General features: G+C 53.9%; 5 protein-coding genes across 5 annotated transcripts; 2 read left to right on the top strand and 3 right to left on the bottom strand.

The window, feature by feature from the left end:
- SCP_1102240 (Amino-acid transporter arg-13) lies at nucleotides 1–1,111 on the bottom strand (the record flags this gene model as incomplete). Its single annotated transcript, XM_027762659.1, has 4 exons — nucleotides 1–538; nucleotides 597–772; nucleotides 832–987; nucleotides 1,043–1,111. 4 exons carry the CDS (start codon nucleotides 1,109–1,111, stop codon nucleotides 1–3), a joined length of 939 nt encoding a protein of 312 aa, XP_027618460.1.
- A 409-nt stretch (nucleotides 1,112–1,520) lies between these two features.
- SCP_1102230 (hypothetical protein) lies at nucleotides 1,521–2,197 on the bottom strand (the record flags this gene model as incomplete). Its single annotated transcript, XM_027762658.1, has 3 exons — nucleotides 1,521–1,580; nucleotides 1,633–2,082; nucleotides 2,135–2,197. The coding sequence occupies 3 exons, from the start codon at nucleotides 2,195–2,197 to the stop codon at nucleotides 1,521–1,523; spliced, it is 573 nt and encodes a 190-aa protein (XP_027618459.1).
- A 2,635-nt stretch (nucleotides 2,198–4,832) lies between these two features.
- Nucleotides 4,833–5,684, top strand: SCP_1102220 (Very-long-chain 3-oxoacyl-CoA reductase; the record flags this gene model as incomplete). The annotated part of the gene is made up of 4 exons (XM_027762657.1): nucleotides 4,833–4,996; nucleotides 5,039–5,131; nucleotides 5,184–5,325; nucleotides 5,388–5,684. The coding sequence occupies 4 exons, from the start codon at nucleotides 4,833–4,835 to the stop codon at nucleotides 5,682–5,684; spliced, it is 696 nt and encodes a 231-aa protein (XP_027618458.1).
- A 949-nt stretch (nucleotides 5,685–6,633) lies between these two features.
- SCP_1102210 (hypothetical protein) lies at nucleotides 6,634–9,187 on the top strand (the record flags this gene model as incomplete). The annotated part of the gene is made up of 3 exons (XM_027762656.1): nucleotides 6,634–7,019; nucleotides 7,082–9,092; nucleotides 9,146–9,187. The coding sequence occupies 3 exons, from the start codon at nucleotides 6,634–6,636 to the stop codon at nucleotides 9,185–9,187; spliced, it is 2,439 nt and encodes an 812-aa protein (XP_027618457.1).
- A 329-nt stretch (nucleotides 9,188–9,516) lies between these two features.
- Nucleotides 9,517–15,084, bottom strand: SCP_1102200 (predicted protein; the record flags this gene model as incomplete). Its single annotated transcript, XM_027762655.1, has 12 exons — nucleotides 9,517–11,670; nucleotides 11,726–11,923; nucleotides 11,975–12,142; nucleotides 12,201–12,527; nucleotides 12,588–12,639; nucleotides 12,706–12,791; nucleotides 12,843–13,052; nucleotides 13,101–14,276; nucleotides 14,338–14,385; nucleotides 14,441–14,578; nucleotides 14,631–14,954; nucleotides 15,007–15,084. 12 exons carry the CDS (start codon nucleotides 15,082–15,084, stop codon nucleotides 9,517–9,519), a joined length of 4,959 nt encoding a protein of 1,652 aa, XP_027618456.1.
- Nucleotides 15,085–15,320: the final 236 nt, after the last annotated feature.

Raw genomic sequence — 15,320 nt, 5'->3', positions numbered from 1 at the left:
TCATGAACTAAATCTCTTACTCAATCCATCGTAAATGAAGAAAATGAGTGCACTACTGGGGATAGCTCTGGCGACGGTGATCCCACAGCCTGCATAGAGGCCTTTCAGACCTTGTGCTCTCCACATCGCGCGTAACGTGCCCACGAATGTTGGGCCCGGCTCACCAAGAGCGCGTGGACGCAGTTCCTGTTCCGTCTGCATAGTGCTCTTGACTGAGTCCGCGGGAAACAGGGCGACGTTGTACGCCACCCCCGCACACGCGCCAGATACCGCGGATTCCCACCCGTGCAGCTCGTGCTTGTCGGATGCGTGCCGCCGCTGTAGCAGGAGCCTCGCGACCCCCTCCTTCGACGCGAACCATGCCGCGCCACCACCGGTTTCGCGGATGAAAGTGCCTGTGTGCCCGAGCCATAGCCCGCGCAACCCTCCCTCACGAAGGACAGAGGAAAGCACCGCGAGCGGACCGGGCAGCGTCGCCCCACTTGGCGCCATAAGCATCTGCACCTGCATCTTGCACTTCACGAGCTCGATCGGGGTGCTGTCCGCGGTGTGTGAGCATCGCTGTGCCGTTAACGACGGAGACGGGACATGCGCACAGAACGAAGCTCGTGATGGAGCCTGCGCCTGAACCCGCCAGTGCAAGCTGTGCGAGAGACAGTCTTTGGGACTCTGGCGTCTCACTCATGCGTCGGATGAGATTCTGCAGTTCGGTGTACGCCCAGAATAGTGATGCGTTCTCGGCCATTGCGCCTACGATCGGAGCGGGGAGACCCTGGAACGCAAAGACTTGGTGTTTTTGTTCATACTCCATACTTAGACAACCGCACTCACCCTGTACAGCCCACGAATGCCCTCATTCTTGAATGTTTGCCTCAGACAATCAATGGGCCCGCTGAATCGCGCCGTCTCATCCAAGACTTGAGACTGCAGCCGCACTTTTGTGAGGTCGAATGGATGCTCAAAGAACTTGGAGGTTATTCCAGCGATCTGGAAGATGTACTATAGCTCAATAAAGGCGCAGAACATGTTGCTGGACACCTACACTGCCGAAAGTGATGTCCTTCAGAGCACGCACGCTCATCGGATCGCCAATGTCCGGTGCCGCTTCCATTCTGCGTTTCCCTGGAATGCGAATGGGTAGATATTGTGATTAAACTAGCACATAGTGGAGAGGATACAACAGGAACACTAGTGTGACTGGCCCGGGTGCGCCGCCAAATTTTCGGAGAAGCGCCCTTAGGAGATAAGATAGACGCACAAATGAAGATCAAAGATTAGATAGAAGCTCGATTCCTTGACGTCGCAGTCACGGTCGGCGCCGTTGTCCTACTGACCACTGCCAGTGCGATAAAGAAAAACATAACGCAAGCCACCACACGGAAAATGCGTGAAAATAGAGTGATGAGGAAAAAGAAAATTTTCATCTATGGTGCAGAAAGTGAACAAGAATGTTGTGACGAGAGGTACCAGCCTCAAGACCGTCGAGAAATCCCGTGTCGAAGGCGATGCACAGCGCGCGGTTAGTCATACGCGCGAAGAGACATTACATGAGTAGAGGGAGGACCGGGCTTCACGTCCTTCTGCATCAGCGCGTCAGATTAGCCCACCACACAAAATTCACGAGAGACTTACCTGAGTCTTCCGCGGCCTGCCTCTCTTTCTGGTGCTAGGGCCTTCCTCCTTATCGCTAACCTCAGCAGTTATTTTCTTTCGTCCTTTCTTCCGTGGACGGACGTCGAGCTTCGAGCGTGGAAGACCCAGCTCCCGTCGCAGCCAGGGTGACGGAGGTGTGACATCCGCCAGAGCAGCTGTACGTGTGGATGCATGTTGCTCATGTTCGTACTCTTGTGCCGGTACGCATGGAACATACACGAATGTCTCATCCTCCTGCGACAGCGCGTTTGGGGAAAGCACATACTGCTCACACACTTCGCTTTGTGTGTATGTAGCAGGTTCGGGCTCTCGCTCCTGCATAAAGTCCGTATAAGTATCCGAGTATGGTAGTTCTCCGTATGGCTCAAAGTATTGCTCTTGTTCCACAGGGCATGGGGACGACTCATGGCGTAAAACGCGCCCAGCACACTGACGTAAAGTGAGCATCAGTGCATGTCGGTAATTAGCTGAAGATACTCACATCCACGACGTCGTTCCAAGCGACCAACTCGGCATCTGTCCGCGGAAACATCCCGTTGATCATTTCGGTGGAATTGAGACCATTTACGGGTTCTATGTCGTTTACGACGAAAAACCTGCTTGCCCTTTCACGACACTCTCTTGCATCCATATTGTTAGTAACAGAGAAGTTTGTGCAACGAACGGGGAGGATGAGGAGATTATGGGGTAGAAAGTGAGAGTGCACCCCTCCTTATATCCACACAGGGCCGACAGGAGATGAGCCGCCAAGAAATGTATTGTAGATGCAGCACAGCGTGCATGAAGCTTCTTGCCACCAGAAGCTGCGTGCTGGCCACAGGATTGTTCCAACGACAAAAGACAACAAAGAGAGACAGTTTTGGACGCGCTTCTATCCGTTTGACCAATTCATTTTACTTGCAACGGAGGTGACCGTCGCCCACCCAGAGTCCGTGGGAATATGAACGACAATGGTTGTGGACTGCAGTGCCAAGTCGCAGTGTACAGTTGGTGGCAATGCCTGGGAAAATCGAAACGTGTGTATCGAGCAATGTCGAATGGGTGGACAAGATAAATTGCCCGATATAGGCCTTGCGCTTGTGCATCGTCCGGCCACGGTGGCCACGGCACAATGGGAAGAAGCAGCAAACACATCGTGGCCACGTCATTTTGCAGCTAGGTGTTCTAAGAGACGAGCCAGTAGCGCAGATAACAGGGTCTTGAGGCAGTTGTCAGGGAAGATCAAAAACTGCAGTTCTTCACTAAGAGTCTAAGACAGAGATTGTCAAATCTTCCAAGCCAGCTAGACATGATGCGTGCTGGCAGAGCTGTATCCAGCTGTACACAGGCGAAGAGTCAACACTCGCTCGTTATGCCAGGTACTTATAGCTGTACACAATCAGTCTGTCCGTCAATATATGGTGGAAAATCTTAGAGTTATCGTTAGTTAGTAGTACTGATCTCCGCCATGAACACAGGCAAGGAAGAACGTAGTAGTGAGTACATACTGTCGACGCTTACCTGGGCCTGCCAGTGAAGGTCGACTGGTATTTTCTTGGAGACTCTTCGAGCCAAACAATTAACTCACCAGCAGCTATTCGCAGCCTCGGGAAACCCTGTAGGACACCCCTAACGGTATGGCGGAGGAACTTTTTCTCAACTCGGATTCAGACGCTCAGGTTGCTCGGCAGTACCCGACGTCACCGTGCTCTCTGATCTGATCGATCATTTGTTTGGACTGTGCACCTCACGTCCATCGTATGGATCTTCTGGCGAGAGCCTCACAAAATGACCACCCACATCTTCAGCTGGTAAGCTTGTCTACGATACTTAGTGCAAATATTGTACCCGCTGATAAGCACATTGCATTGTTTAGACGTTGCAGGGGTCTAGTGGAGGTCAGTACGCCGCGCCTTCCAACTTATGAGTATGTTTAGTTCAGGAAGACGAGTCTGACAACCTGAAGAAGTTCACCATCACCTGGAAATATTTGGAAAGCGCCTTGAAGGTATATCCAGAGGCTTGGACGCTTGCGTAACCCCTCACATGTCCAGTCTCTGTTGCACACGGGGCAAGACCTGCGCTTGTGACTTTTAGTCTTGGAAACGCTCACGTCACCCCGTGCATTGAGCATGACATTCTGGCATTGTAGTGCTGCGAGCGGTTGGTGCCCTCCCACTTCCTCTGGCTGTACTTCAACGGAATGGTTCTCCAACACGCAGATGCATAAGGATATTGATGTCCGCTGGTCCTTACCACTTACCGTAGAAGCCTGGGCTGTTAAGCACATTGATTATGTACTTATACAGGGTAGTCTTGTCCGGGAAAGCAACCGCTGGATATGATAATTTTCCCCTTATTGACGGGTAATCACGGTACTCAGAGATTTCAAAAGCTTCCATGACGATCATGCTTGTCTCGAGTCTCGAGTCTTTTAGAACAGTCGATATTCGATAGCTGTCCGCTATTGTGCGCGCACTGAAGATTATGGTTGGAGAAGACGATTATCGGTGAGTGAATGCTCCTGCTATCTTGTCCCTGCCAAACCTGATTTATTAGACGATACTTTGTTCCAGTTGCCGTCCTTTGCACTGACAGTGACAGCGGACGTGGAGCATCCTTCGCCTTCCGGTCACACCGAAATGACATCGGAGGGGAAATACTGGTTATACAGTCTCCGAAGACATATCTTCGACACATCTGCACAGCCAGCGTCTGAATTTTCACAATGGTTGCTCTTCCAGAAAATTATGGGCTCGTTACAATTTCAAGAGTAGCCATATAGGATTCAATCTTGCAAACAGCTACTGGCTGGTGAAATATTGATGGAGGGGGCCTGGCACTTACTGTTACCGTAGAGTCCTATCTCTGTACCCTTCAATGATATAGAACTGCAGGTTATATTTGCGCGTACAGTACCAGTGAGGGCCCGTCCATTTACTGTCGAAAAAGGGGCAACCGGGCCGTCGGAAGGCTGTCTTCTTGACTTCTACCTCAAATACTTGCGTCCGATCTTAAACTGCACATTGTTCGGTATCCCGATACTGGCTAATACCCTTGTCAAACTCGGCGGTGACATGCGTCGATACGTCGTCCAAGTACTGGCAGTCGTCGGTGCAGTTCTCGTGACTAAAGGGATCTATCAATTGGTTTCGTTCACCTGGTTCTACTTCCTGCGTCCTTGCTCGGTTCAGAAATACATGCACGGCCCCTCGCCTTATGTACTAATCACAGGAGGCTCTGACGGTATAGACAAAGCCATCGCGCAAGACCTGTACGACAGGGGCTTCAATGTGATTATTCATGGACGCAATGAAGAGAAGACCCGCGGGGTCGCGGACGCGATCCGTGCTCGTAGTAGAATGTGAGATGTGCAGTATTTCATTGCAGATGCTACTCGTCCCAGACACGACTTTGCGCACATGGTAGAACCGTTCAGGCACCTAAACATAACTCTCATGGTTCATAACGTTGGCGGGGATTCTATGCGGAGAGAGAAGTGTGTACACGTCGCACTTGTTTTACTTACCCGCTGACCGACAGGCCGACAGGGCCGACGAGCTGCCCGAGTCGCATCACCTCAGTGTCATACAACTGAACGCGATTTTCCCGCTGCTACTCACGCGTGCACTACTCCCCGCGCTCCGCATCGCCGCAGCCCGCGGACCTACGATGGTCCAGTTCATGGGCTCGGTCGCGATCGATATCCCACCACCACGTCAGGTCGTATACGCTGCATCGAAGGCCTTCCTCAGCACGCTCTGCCTGACTCGGATGAGCGCACATGGGGCCAACCTTCGGGCGTGCACTTCTCGTACCTCGTCGTGAACGCGGTCATCTCGGGTGGCCTGCATGGACAGGTGTCCCTCACGACACCTAGCGCTGCGTACTTTGGAAAAGCCGTGGTGAGCCAGATTGGCTGCGGAAGACGCAGATACGCGCCGTATGCGGCCATGCAGTGGGCGCTCGGGTTCAGGAGGGAGGAGATGGTGGATGCAATCATGGCTCAGGCAGTCGACGAACTGCTCGTTGCCCAGGAGAAGGAAGCGTAGGCATGATGAGGCGGCTGCAGCTCCTGTGCTTCCGACGTACTCATGCCATCAAGCATTTGTTTTCAGGTATCTCTTCCTCGGTGGTGACCTTCGCGCGAGTATTTTTTACCGACATCATCATTGTAGTCGTTCTTGAATGTTGTGGGACACTCCGACGTCTGTGGAGTGTTTATGAACCTCCAAAGTAAATTTTGGAGCGCCATCGCCGCTGCAGACACATCTCCGAGAGCATGCCACAGCGAAGGCCGGCCTGCTCGGAGGTAAGGCCGGCGTTTCGGCTAGTCTCGGCGCTACTTACCGCATGGTTGGCCGGGTTTTGCCGGAGCCCACTGGCCAGCGAAAATAAATCGCTTTGCTCTCCACTACGCCTCCAAAGCGTGGTCATCGGTCTTCTAGTATTCTTCGTCGTCCTCAGTTGTCTGCTCGTCTTTGCATGTCGTCCTAGCCCGGATTCCGCCTTGTCTAGGGAAACTGACCCCGGTCAGTCTAGTCGGCAAAATACTTACGTCCGATCAGCTTCCATAGCCGCGAATTCAGGTTGTTGTCCGGTTCGTGCGTCTGCCTGCAGCGCCATCTCGAAGCCTGTACCCCTGCTGTATCTATATCTAGGCTGGTTGCGACGCCAGCTACCTTAGGTCCTTTGCTCACAGATCGCTGTCATTTTGCGGTTTCACCAGCTCTCACTCCAGTTTTGAACCACGACGATAGTGGCTTTGCGCCTGCCGATTTGCGAACATTTGCTTCCGCGATAGTTGAATTACAGCTGTGGGTGGCGTTTGCCTTGTTCTGGGCTTCTACCATTGTAAGTGACAAAGCTGTAGTCCATCGGTTATCACTCAGACCGTATGTCTATGCCAGTGCATGTTCAAAGCCACGCAACTGTTTTCTCTCTTCCCTCATACGTCGATCATCGCCCGGTCTTCTGCACGACGCTGATCACGCTCACGCCATGTCATGGAGGAACCAATATCAAGTCTGGACGCAACCGCAGAATGCACCTGCCGGCTGGGCAGGTTCATGGCCACCGACAGCGCCAGCAGGCTATCCAGGGCCGCCGCCGCTGCCGGCGGGTGTTAACGTGAATCCGCAGCAATGGGTGAGCGGCCAGTGGATGTTCAACCCGATGTACCGTGGGCCCGTATCGAGCACGCAGGGCTCGTTCCAGATGTGGGCAGCTCACCCGAGCTGGGGCCCCGGGGTGGCTCACGCGAGCGCCGCTGCCGCTGCCGCTACGAACTACAACCCGTACAAGCGGATACCGAATCGTGGCGATGCCGAATACTGGAAAACGAAGTTGCTCGACAACCCACTTGGACTGGAGAACATGCACATAAGGTACGTCCGACTTGTCTCGCGATTGAGGTACCACGTACGGAGAGCTGTTTTGCCTTGTGCAGGGACGACACGCCGCAGGAAGAGCGACATGTGAAAGACTCGCCCAACGGCGTCCCACATACGCCGTGGGTGTGGGTACCCCGCGAACTTGGTAAGCCCGAAGATGGTAATTCGTCTGACCCGCGCAGCGCACAAAGCGTCAGTGCCGCCCCTGCTGCGCCTGCCCAACCGCCTCACACGCGTGACGCCTCTCGTGCGCCAGACTCGCACCCGCGTGCCAACACGCACGACGGGCTGTCACATGCGCCTCCACTTACGCATACACATGCGCAAGAGCGCTCGGCGTCGCAGCCGTTGGTGACACCGCGGCATCCACATAAGTTGTATGGTCCATTTCCGCCTACGCAGTCTTTCGCGAACGAGGGTTCGTCCCCACCAGGATATCCTCCAGACAGTCAGAGAAATCCGACCTCGGGAAAACCACCCACTGTAGCTCCGCGTGCTCCGCCGATTATCGCTCAGGGAGGTGTGATTCCCCCTCCTCCTGAGCCCTTACCTCCAGGATCTGCTGCCTCGTATGCAGCATATCAACACCAACAACAACTGAAGCAGCAGCAACAACAGCAGCAGCAGCAGACACAACGTCAACCGCAGCAGCAGTTCCAGCAGCACCAGCGAACGCAAAGTCGTGATGTATCTCCTCGACAATCGGAGCAGACCCGTGACACGCGTACGTCTCCGCGTGTTTCTGTCTCAACAGCATCGGCTGCGGCCGCAGCTGCAGCTGCATCCCGTGTGCCTGTATCTTCGACCTCATCAGCTTCCAAGTCTCAGTCTCATTCCCGGTCCGAGGCGTTCAGTACAAGGCTGGATCTTCATCCCACGTTTTCGACGAGTATCGTGCGAACTCCAGACCACTACAGTGCAGCTTCGTCTACTACACCTACCCGTCGCTCGAGCCACGATGACGCGGATCGTACCCCTTCACGTCCCCCGGTTTCTCCTTATTCCCATGGTCCTATATACGGCCCACCGACTCCTACTCGTAGCAATAGCACTCCCAGTCGTCACTCCTCCACCGCTTCCACAACTGCGTCTTCAGCCTCGTCTGCAATGAATGTCACTCCCTCTATCCTCACCTCAGTCAGCAGCTTTTCGGAGGAGCCTGCAGCTCTGCTTAGCCCTCTTGTTGGAATTCCCGCACCTCATACTCCGAACGGATCCAGCCCCAGCTCGCGCCAACTAACGCGGAGCCAGACGTACCCGTTTGAGTCGATCCCGGAGGGCCGTGCAACCCAGCCTCACACTCCCGAAGCTCGCACCCCGCGTACTCCACGCACTCCTCGGCCACCTGAGCGTGAGCGTGAACAGGACCGCGATCCGAATGCGACGCCGCACGTTGTTCCTCGTACGCCCACGCATGTCACGCCCGATGCGAGCTCGCGCCAGTTGTCCCGTAGCCAGACCTATCCGTCGCTGGATTCTTCTCCGCAGCCCTCCCCCACCCACGCGCCCTCTCGTTCACGCCCGTCTCCGTCCTCAGAACACACGCGCCAGCTCTCCCGCAGCCAGACATTCCCAATGCTTGACCCTTCCCCGCAGCCTTCTCCAACGCACACGCGCTCTCGGTCCCGTGGCCCATCGCCGTCCGAACACGCACGACACTTATCCAGTACTTCCTCGAACCCTCTCCCTGCTCCACCTAGGCCATCGACCTATGTCTCATCAGCGTCGTTCTCATCCTCTATGTCTTCTACACAGCAATCCCATCATACTCACACCACCTCTGTTAGTGCCGCCGCCTCCGCGGCCCACAACCGGTCCTTGTATATCGAGAGGCGCATCGGATACTGGAATCGGCGCGGCGATCACCTGATCGTCGAGAAGGACAGACAGTTCATCGTGTACGCCCCGCGCAGCCTCGCGAATCCGTCTGACCTCGCGCAGTATCCCACACCCACAGAAGGCTTCATGGACCAATTCGGAAATAAGATTAAGTATGACCCGACGGTGCCAGAGCTCTCAGAGTCGCTGCCCTTGCACGGCGAGCCACCGAAGCAGCCGTATGACCGAGTGCGTGTTGTCAATCTGTTTCCTGCGGCGATCGCCCTGAACATTCGTTCTAGTTCGTGCATTACATGTCCGTGTATACTGGAGGCCAACAATAATCTGTATCTATCTTCTGTAACTAAGGGCCCTGAAGTTTTGTATGGACTTGCCACTGTACTCTTCCGCAGCCTCATCCATGTATTCACCGTTCATGTTTTGATCCGTGCTATTGAATATATACGAAGGAATCGCTGGTCGTTCATACTTGTACAAATACATTGAGCAGTACAGCGGCGTTGAGCGCGTACATATTCCTTGAAGGAGGTTACAATCATGTCGACATCTAGTGGAGGAGAGGTTACACGCAACAGAAAACAGATCAGCATAAAGCATACAGCAAGAGTGGGGGTGATGAAAAAGCAAAAGTAATAAAGATAATCGCTCTGGTCTATAGCCCAATGCCACCGTGGATCATACGCATGTGGTCGTACACCTCGTTGCTCTTGGAGAAAGTCTCGAGGCACACCCAGCAGATGTGCGTCTTGCATCGGGCACACGTCATGTGGTTGCAGCCCGCGGCGCGTTCAATGGGGATACTGCAGCCAGGACAGTTTTTGACATCGTGGCCCTGCTTCCATTTCTCGAACAACTCCTGATCTTCGACATCACCAATGGAGCACGGTGCACCTTCATGATACTCGACGTGACAGTTCCCACAGATACGGATGAGACATGACGGACATTGTAGCACGGTGCCTCGCGGCGCTTTTCTGTACACCTGGGGACAATCAGGAGTTGGACAGTAGTGGAATTCCTTGGGTCGCGAGTGGACGTATGAAAGGAAGGATGCGTGAATTACCGTATCAAAATCGTTGGGTGACAGAAGGTCTTGCGCAGTCTCGAGAGGAATCGGCAAAGAACACTTGGCTTCGTCGCCGAGACACGTTAAGGGAAAGACCTTGTTGTCCACGGCAGCCATCAGGTAGTTTGAGAGACAGGACCTGCACCACATATGTCCGCACGGTAACGTTACCGGATTTGTCACCTCGTCGAAGCAAACTGGGCATTCCACGAGTCGATGACGTTCTCCACCATGGCGTTGCCGAGCACGAACCACGGAGAGTTCAGCTACCTTCTGCGCATCCTCGTTACCCCGCACTTTGAGAACACGGTTTTGACGGTCCAAGAACACATTCTCCACCCCAAGCTGTCGCTGCAAGGCTGCCATATCGGAACCGAAGAAGAGACCAATCAGTCTTCCACCGAGAGGGAAGATATGTGTTCTCTGTGCGCGCAGGGAGGCGACCTTAGTCAAGATCATGCGCCGGACAGCAGCACGCTTTGGTGCGTCCCCGAACACCGAAATAGTTCGTCTGCGAGTGTCCCTATTGATCATGACACCGGGATTGATGCGCTCTAAGTTTTCGAGGTATAAGCTGCCAACGCGCCTGTTGAAGAAGCCATCCCAAACTATCTCCCCGTCTTGTACGATCTTCTCGCCACGGAGTAACTTCTCGAACGCTGCTTTAAGCCGCATGAGAGCAGGAATATTGACCGACACAAGTTTGACCTGGACTGGAGCTGACGGCCCATTGAGTGGTCGTTTGTCAAAGACAGAAATGGAGCTGCCGTAATCGTTGTCCCAGGTGAAAGAGCGAAGAAGGACGATCTCGTTCGACAACACATCATACACATCACCGGGGAGTAAGAAAGAGAGCGTGCGATAATGTTTGGCAAAGAGCTTGCCCTTCCCTATGAAGGGAAGCCGAGAGCCATTCAATGCCTGGCAAAAGTTCTCCGCGACGCCGGCGTGACTGAAATGAGCCCATATGCGTGCGACGCCGCGTTTATACGGTGGTGGAAGTACGTTCACATTGACGAGATCGCCGAAGCCCTGGAGGAGATCTATAACGCTGTCGATGGCTCGTTTCAAGGACAGGTAGTTGGGACGGTCCATCATGACTCCTTCGTTCACCCCAAACCGTGCGAGGTCGCTCTCTTTGGCATCTGGGGGAAGCCCAATGAAGCGCACGTTGAACGTGCCGACCTGGGGCAAGCGTTGGTGAAATACGGCTGAGAGACAGTTGCCCCTCATGTCGAAGCCATTGCCCATCGCGATCGCTTTGTCGGCTTGCTCCCTGGTCTCGTAGCCAACGAACCCAGTGCGATAAGGAACGGGAATTTCTAAGAGGACGTCTCTGTCATGAAAAACACCCTTCCCAACGGACGACCTAAAGGTGGTAAGACGCGCAGATACAACGGTACCGAAGAGCTGTGCACCATCAAGAGAGGACGCAGCGTGCTCTGCCTCCTTTGGCTTGGCAAAAGTCACCCGGACGTTCATGACAGGGCAATCTGTGCTTTTGTCTGGCATGGTTACCGTTAATACTTCGCCGTATGCCTCCAGAGCGGCTGTAATCGCCACAGGGGTCACTGAGCACGGCACCTGTCCAAGAAAAAGTTGTTGTGATTCAAAGCCAGTCAGCAGCTGGCGAATCTCGAAGCCCGGACCGTAGGTGACTTTGGTTGAATCCAAAACAGGAATCGTTATCGCATCCTCCGGTGCTTGACGGGGCGGCAACTTGGATCCATTGGCAATCAACTGGCGTTTACAGAATTTCAACATTGAGTTCCGCAAAGCTAACAAACATACTTACTGCCTCCAATCCCAAACCTGGTGGCACCAGAGGGACAGGCCTTTCATTGGCTTGCGGTAAATTTGGTGGGACCACATAGGCAGGCTTCTTCTCAATTCTGCGAGGCAATTTCTTTGAAAACTCCAGCGCCCCGGTGAGGTGATCCAGGTAAGGGTCTTGAGGATGCTCAGGTGAAAAACAATCCTGCAAGCGACACTCCTGGCATACAACGTGAGCACGGACACTCTGATGAAAGTACTGAATCCTCACATCAACTGCTTCCCTCTTGCTCACGCAACCAGTACCCTTGTGAGAATATCTACAGTTGACTCTGAAGCAGTTTCCGCGGAACCAGTCGATACACATTTCTCGCGGAGTCACAGGTAGCTGTGTAATGGAGGAGTTGGAAGACCGTGGAGAGCCCTCCAGTGAAGACAACTGAGCGGTACAATAACGAATCAACGATAAGACATCGATACATAACCCTTATACTCACTGAAGAGTAGAAGGTCGCATCCGACGAGGAGCTGTCAGGCTCACAAGATGGCTGGCGTACATGAGTCGGTGGCACGGTAGCATACTCCATTGGGCTTCCATGTGAACCCTGCACAAATTCAGAGTGAGTGGCGAGGGTGGACCTCGATGACGTGTTACGATGCGTCGTTTGCTCCGCAGGCCGCGGTACGCTGACGTTGGCTGTAACCTGAGCACTAGTTATCGTGTCCTCAACGCTGTCCGCAACCACTGTGACAACCTCGACAGATGCTGTCCGCGCCTCGTTATCTGATGATGCCACTTTTGACGCCTTTGCAGCGCTCAATTTCTGAAAATTAAAAAGGATGATGTCAGGAGGCCGTTGAGTAGAAGAGGTGGTGTGAACTACCTGCCGCGTCTTCTTCTTCCGGCCGCGCCCTTGCTTCGAACGGTCCAACGATCTAGGCAAATTCAAAGTCAACACTGAAGCCACCACAGTACGCGTGTTTAACGCAGAGCTCAATGACCTCTCGAATACGTCCTGCCCGTCTACTGGCTCCTCCCACTCCGCCACAAGCTTCGCCTTGGACTTCGACACAATGGATTCGTCACTCTGTAAACAGATTAGAAGATGGGAATATAAGTCAAAGTAATGGGAGATTACCGCCTCGCCACCGTTGCTGGATTTCGACGATGAGGTCATCTTTGTCGGTTGGCGCGGAGCAGCACTTGACGAGGCGGCAGTGCTCGCTGAATTTTCTGTAACGACAGCGGCCGGGTCGGGGCCGGCCGCCTGGGAAGGATGTATATAGGGACAGTTTACGCCCCTCTTACACCTTCCCTTCTTCGTGAAATCTCTGCATATCTCTTTCATCTGTCGAAAACCAGTCAGAAAAATTAGACAATGGAAATTTGGGGTTACCTCTGGAAGGCCACTGGGGGCCTTCTTCGACGACGCTGCGAGCAGAGGAATCGAGGATGCGATTGGGGTAGCACTAGTCGGGGCGCTGGCATTACCTGCAGGGGATACAGGGCTCTTTCCCTTGGCTTTCGCTGACGCAGCCTTCTTATTTCTTGGGGTGAGAGCCTCCACCGAAGACGTGGCTGCAAGAACTTCTTTTGGCTGTGCAGGCTTGGTGGCCGCTGCCGACGATGTATCACCTGAGGAAACTTTCGGCACAACTGCTGTCTTCGGCGGGACAGTCGAAGGAGCGCCGCTGGAAGTACTCTTCGACGGCGCCGGGAACGTAGGATTTGACGTTACGATTGGCGAAGCACTAGTCGGAGCGCAGGCATCATCCGCTGGGGGTTCAGGGCCCTTACCCTTGGCTTTCGCTGACGCAGACACAGTCTTTTTACTTCCCCGAGTGGGAGCAGCCGCCGAAGACGCAGCTACAGGAACCTCTCTTGACTGAGCATGCTTGGTGGCCGTTAATGACGATGTGTCTCCTGAGGAGACTCTCGGCACAACTCCTGTCTTCGGCGGGACGGTCGAGGGAGAGGCTTCAGGCGGAGTCGACGCTCCAGCCTTCGCCGCCTTGGGTGCGGAAGATTTCTTTGAATTGACTCTCGACGGCAATACCCTTGCCTTCGGAGGCACAGGATCTTCTGGCGCAGCAGATGGGGCCACCACTTTCTGCTCCGCAGGAGCCACAGACGCATCAGAACCTTGTTTTGAAGATGCTACTTTTGCTGCGGAAGACAAAGTAGCGGGGCATACTGCCAGGGTAGGCGGCGACGACGACGTAGCGGGTTGGGAAGGATTCGGAACTGAGGAAGCTACACGCGCGGCCGGATCGCCAGTAGTAAATAAAGAGACCGGATCGTCTTTTGCCGGTGTAGTCTTCAATGACGGTGTCGAAGTGCCTGCAGAAGGTAACGAGACCAGATCCACTTTTGCCCGTGCAGCCATCTGCGACGATGACGATGCATTTTTTGCAAAGTGTGGAGCCATAGCATCGGTACTACGCACTGCCGTGGCACCACCTTCTGTGCGATGAGTATATTTGCAGAGTTTACCCTTAAGGCAGATGCCCCGACGGGAGTACTCCCGGCATAGTCCTCGTTTCTGCACAACTGCAGTAGCGACAGATGTGTTCTAGACGAGTAAACAAATATATATATCGACCGTACAGACCATACAAAGTATGGCTGCGCACCTTGTCATCCTGGGGAACCGTCGTGGCGGAACGAGACGCATCTGTGGACTGCCACATTCGTTCAGCCGGGATAGTTCTTCGCCGCTTTATCAAGAAAGCTTACCTCTACGGACGCTGAGACTGATTGGGTGGATTGTGGAGGTACAACGTCGCCATGTTCGTGTGGTTGAGCACTAAAAATTGGGGACCGCTCTGGCGTCTGCGATGGAAGAGAGTCGGTGTGTTGCGCCAAAACTGATTCCTATATCCAATATTAACAAGCAGCATATTACCCCTTGCACTGCCACTCTCACCTCGCGTTGCGATGGTACAGAGTCTGTTGTGGGTGTGGCCCCCGATGGCGTAGGGAGCTCGCCTTGATGGAGTACGTGTATGTGGCGACAGATGTCACCATACAGGCAGAGCCCTCGTTGGAACAACCGGCATATTTCGCCGCTCTTCCACGTCGGACGCGGAGGCAATCCAGCCTCTGGACGTGGTACAGATACATGGGGTGTTGGGTCCTTCAAGTAGACATGCTTATAATGACATGAACGGCCCAATCGACACCGTCTGAACTGGAAGTTGATACAGACTTCGTCCTTCTGACGATGTCCAGAGTGTCGGGTTGCGTCAGCCTAATAGCACATAAGAAAGCAGAGTCACTTGAACAAAATCTCAACAACTCACTTCTGTAGGCCGAGATCCATCGTTCGCCGCCACTGGCAGATCTCCACTTCTCTGGCTTCCGGCCACTGCAGTAGCCATGTCAGTCGTCTCGGTGAGTCACAGTGCAGTTAGGGGGCTTGGATAGGGAAGACGACAACAAGCAGCGTGGCGGACACTGGTCAGGCTGAACTCTAATCTTCTACGTTGAAGCTCACGCGTGCACGTTTTAAAGGGAGAATGGAAAGCATTTGAGCTAAACTTTCCTTGGGCACAATAATGAACGAATCATCTCGGCTTACGCCGGTCCCGCGCTCGAAGTCCAGTATCCGCGCTCG

This window comes from Sparassis crispa (assembly GCF_003851025.1).
Source record: "Sparassis crispa DNA, contig_000011F, whole genome shotgun sequence".
Taxonomy (NCBI): Eukaryota; Fungi; Basidiomycota; class Agaricomycetes; order Polyporales; family Sparassidaceae; genus Sparassis; species Sparassis crispa.
Note: the sequence above shows the minus strand (reverse complement) of the source record. Positions and strands in the feature narration are given on the sequence as shown.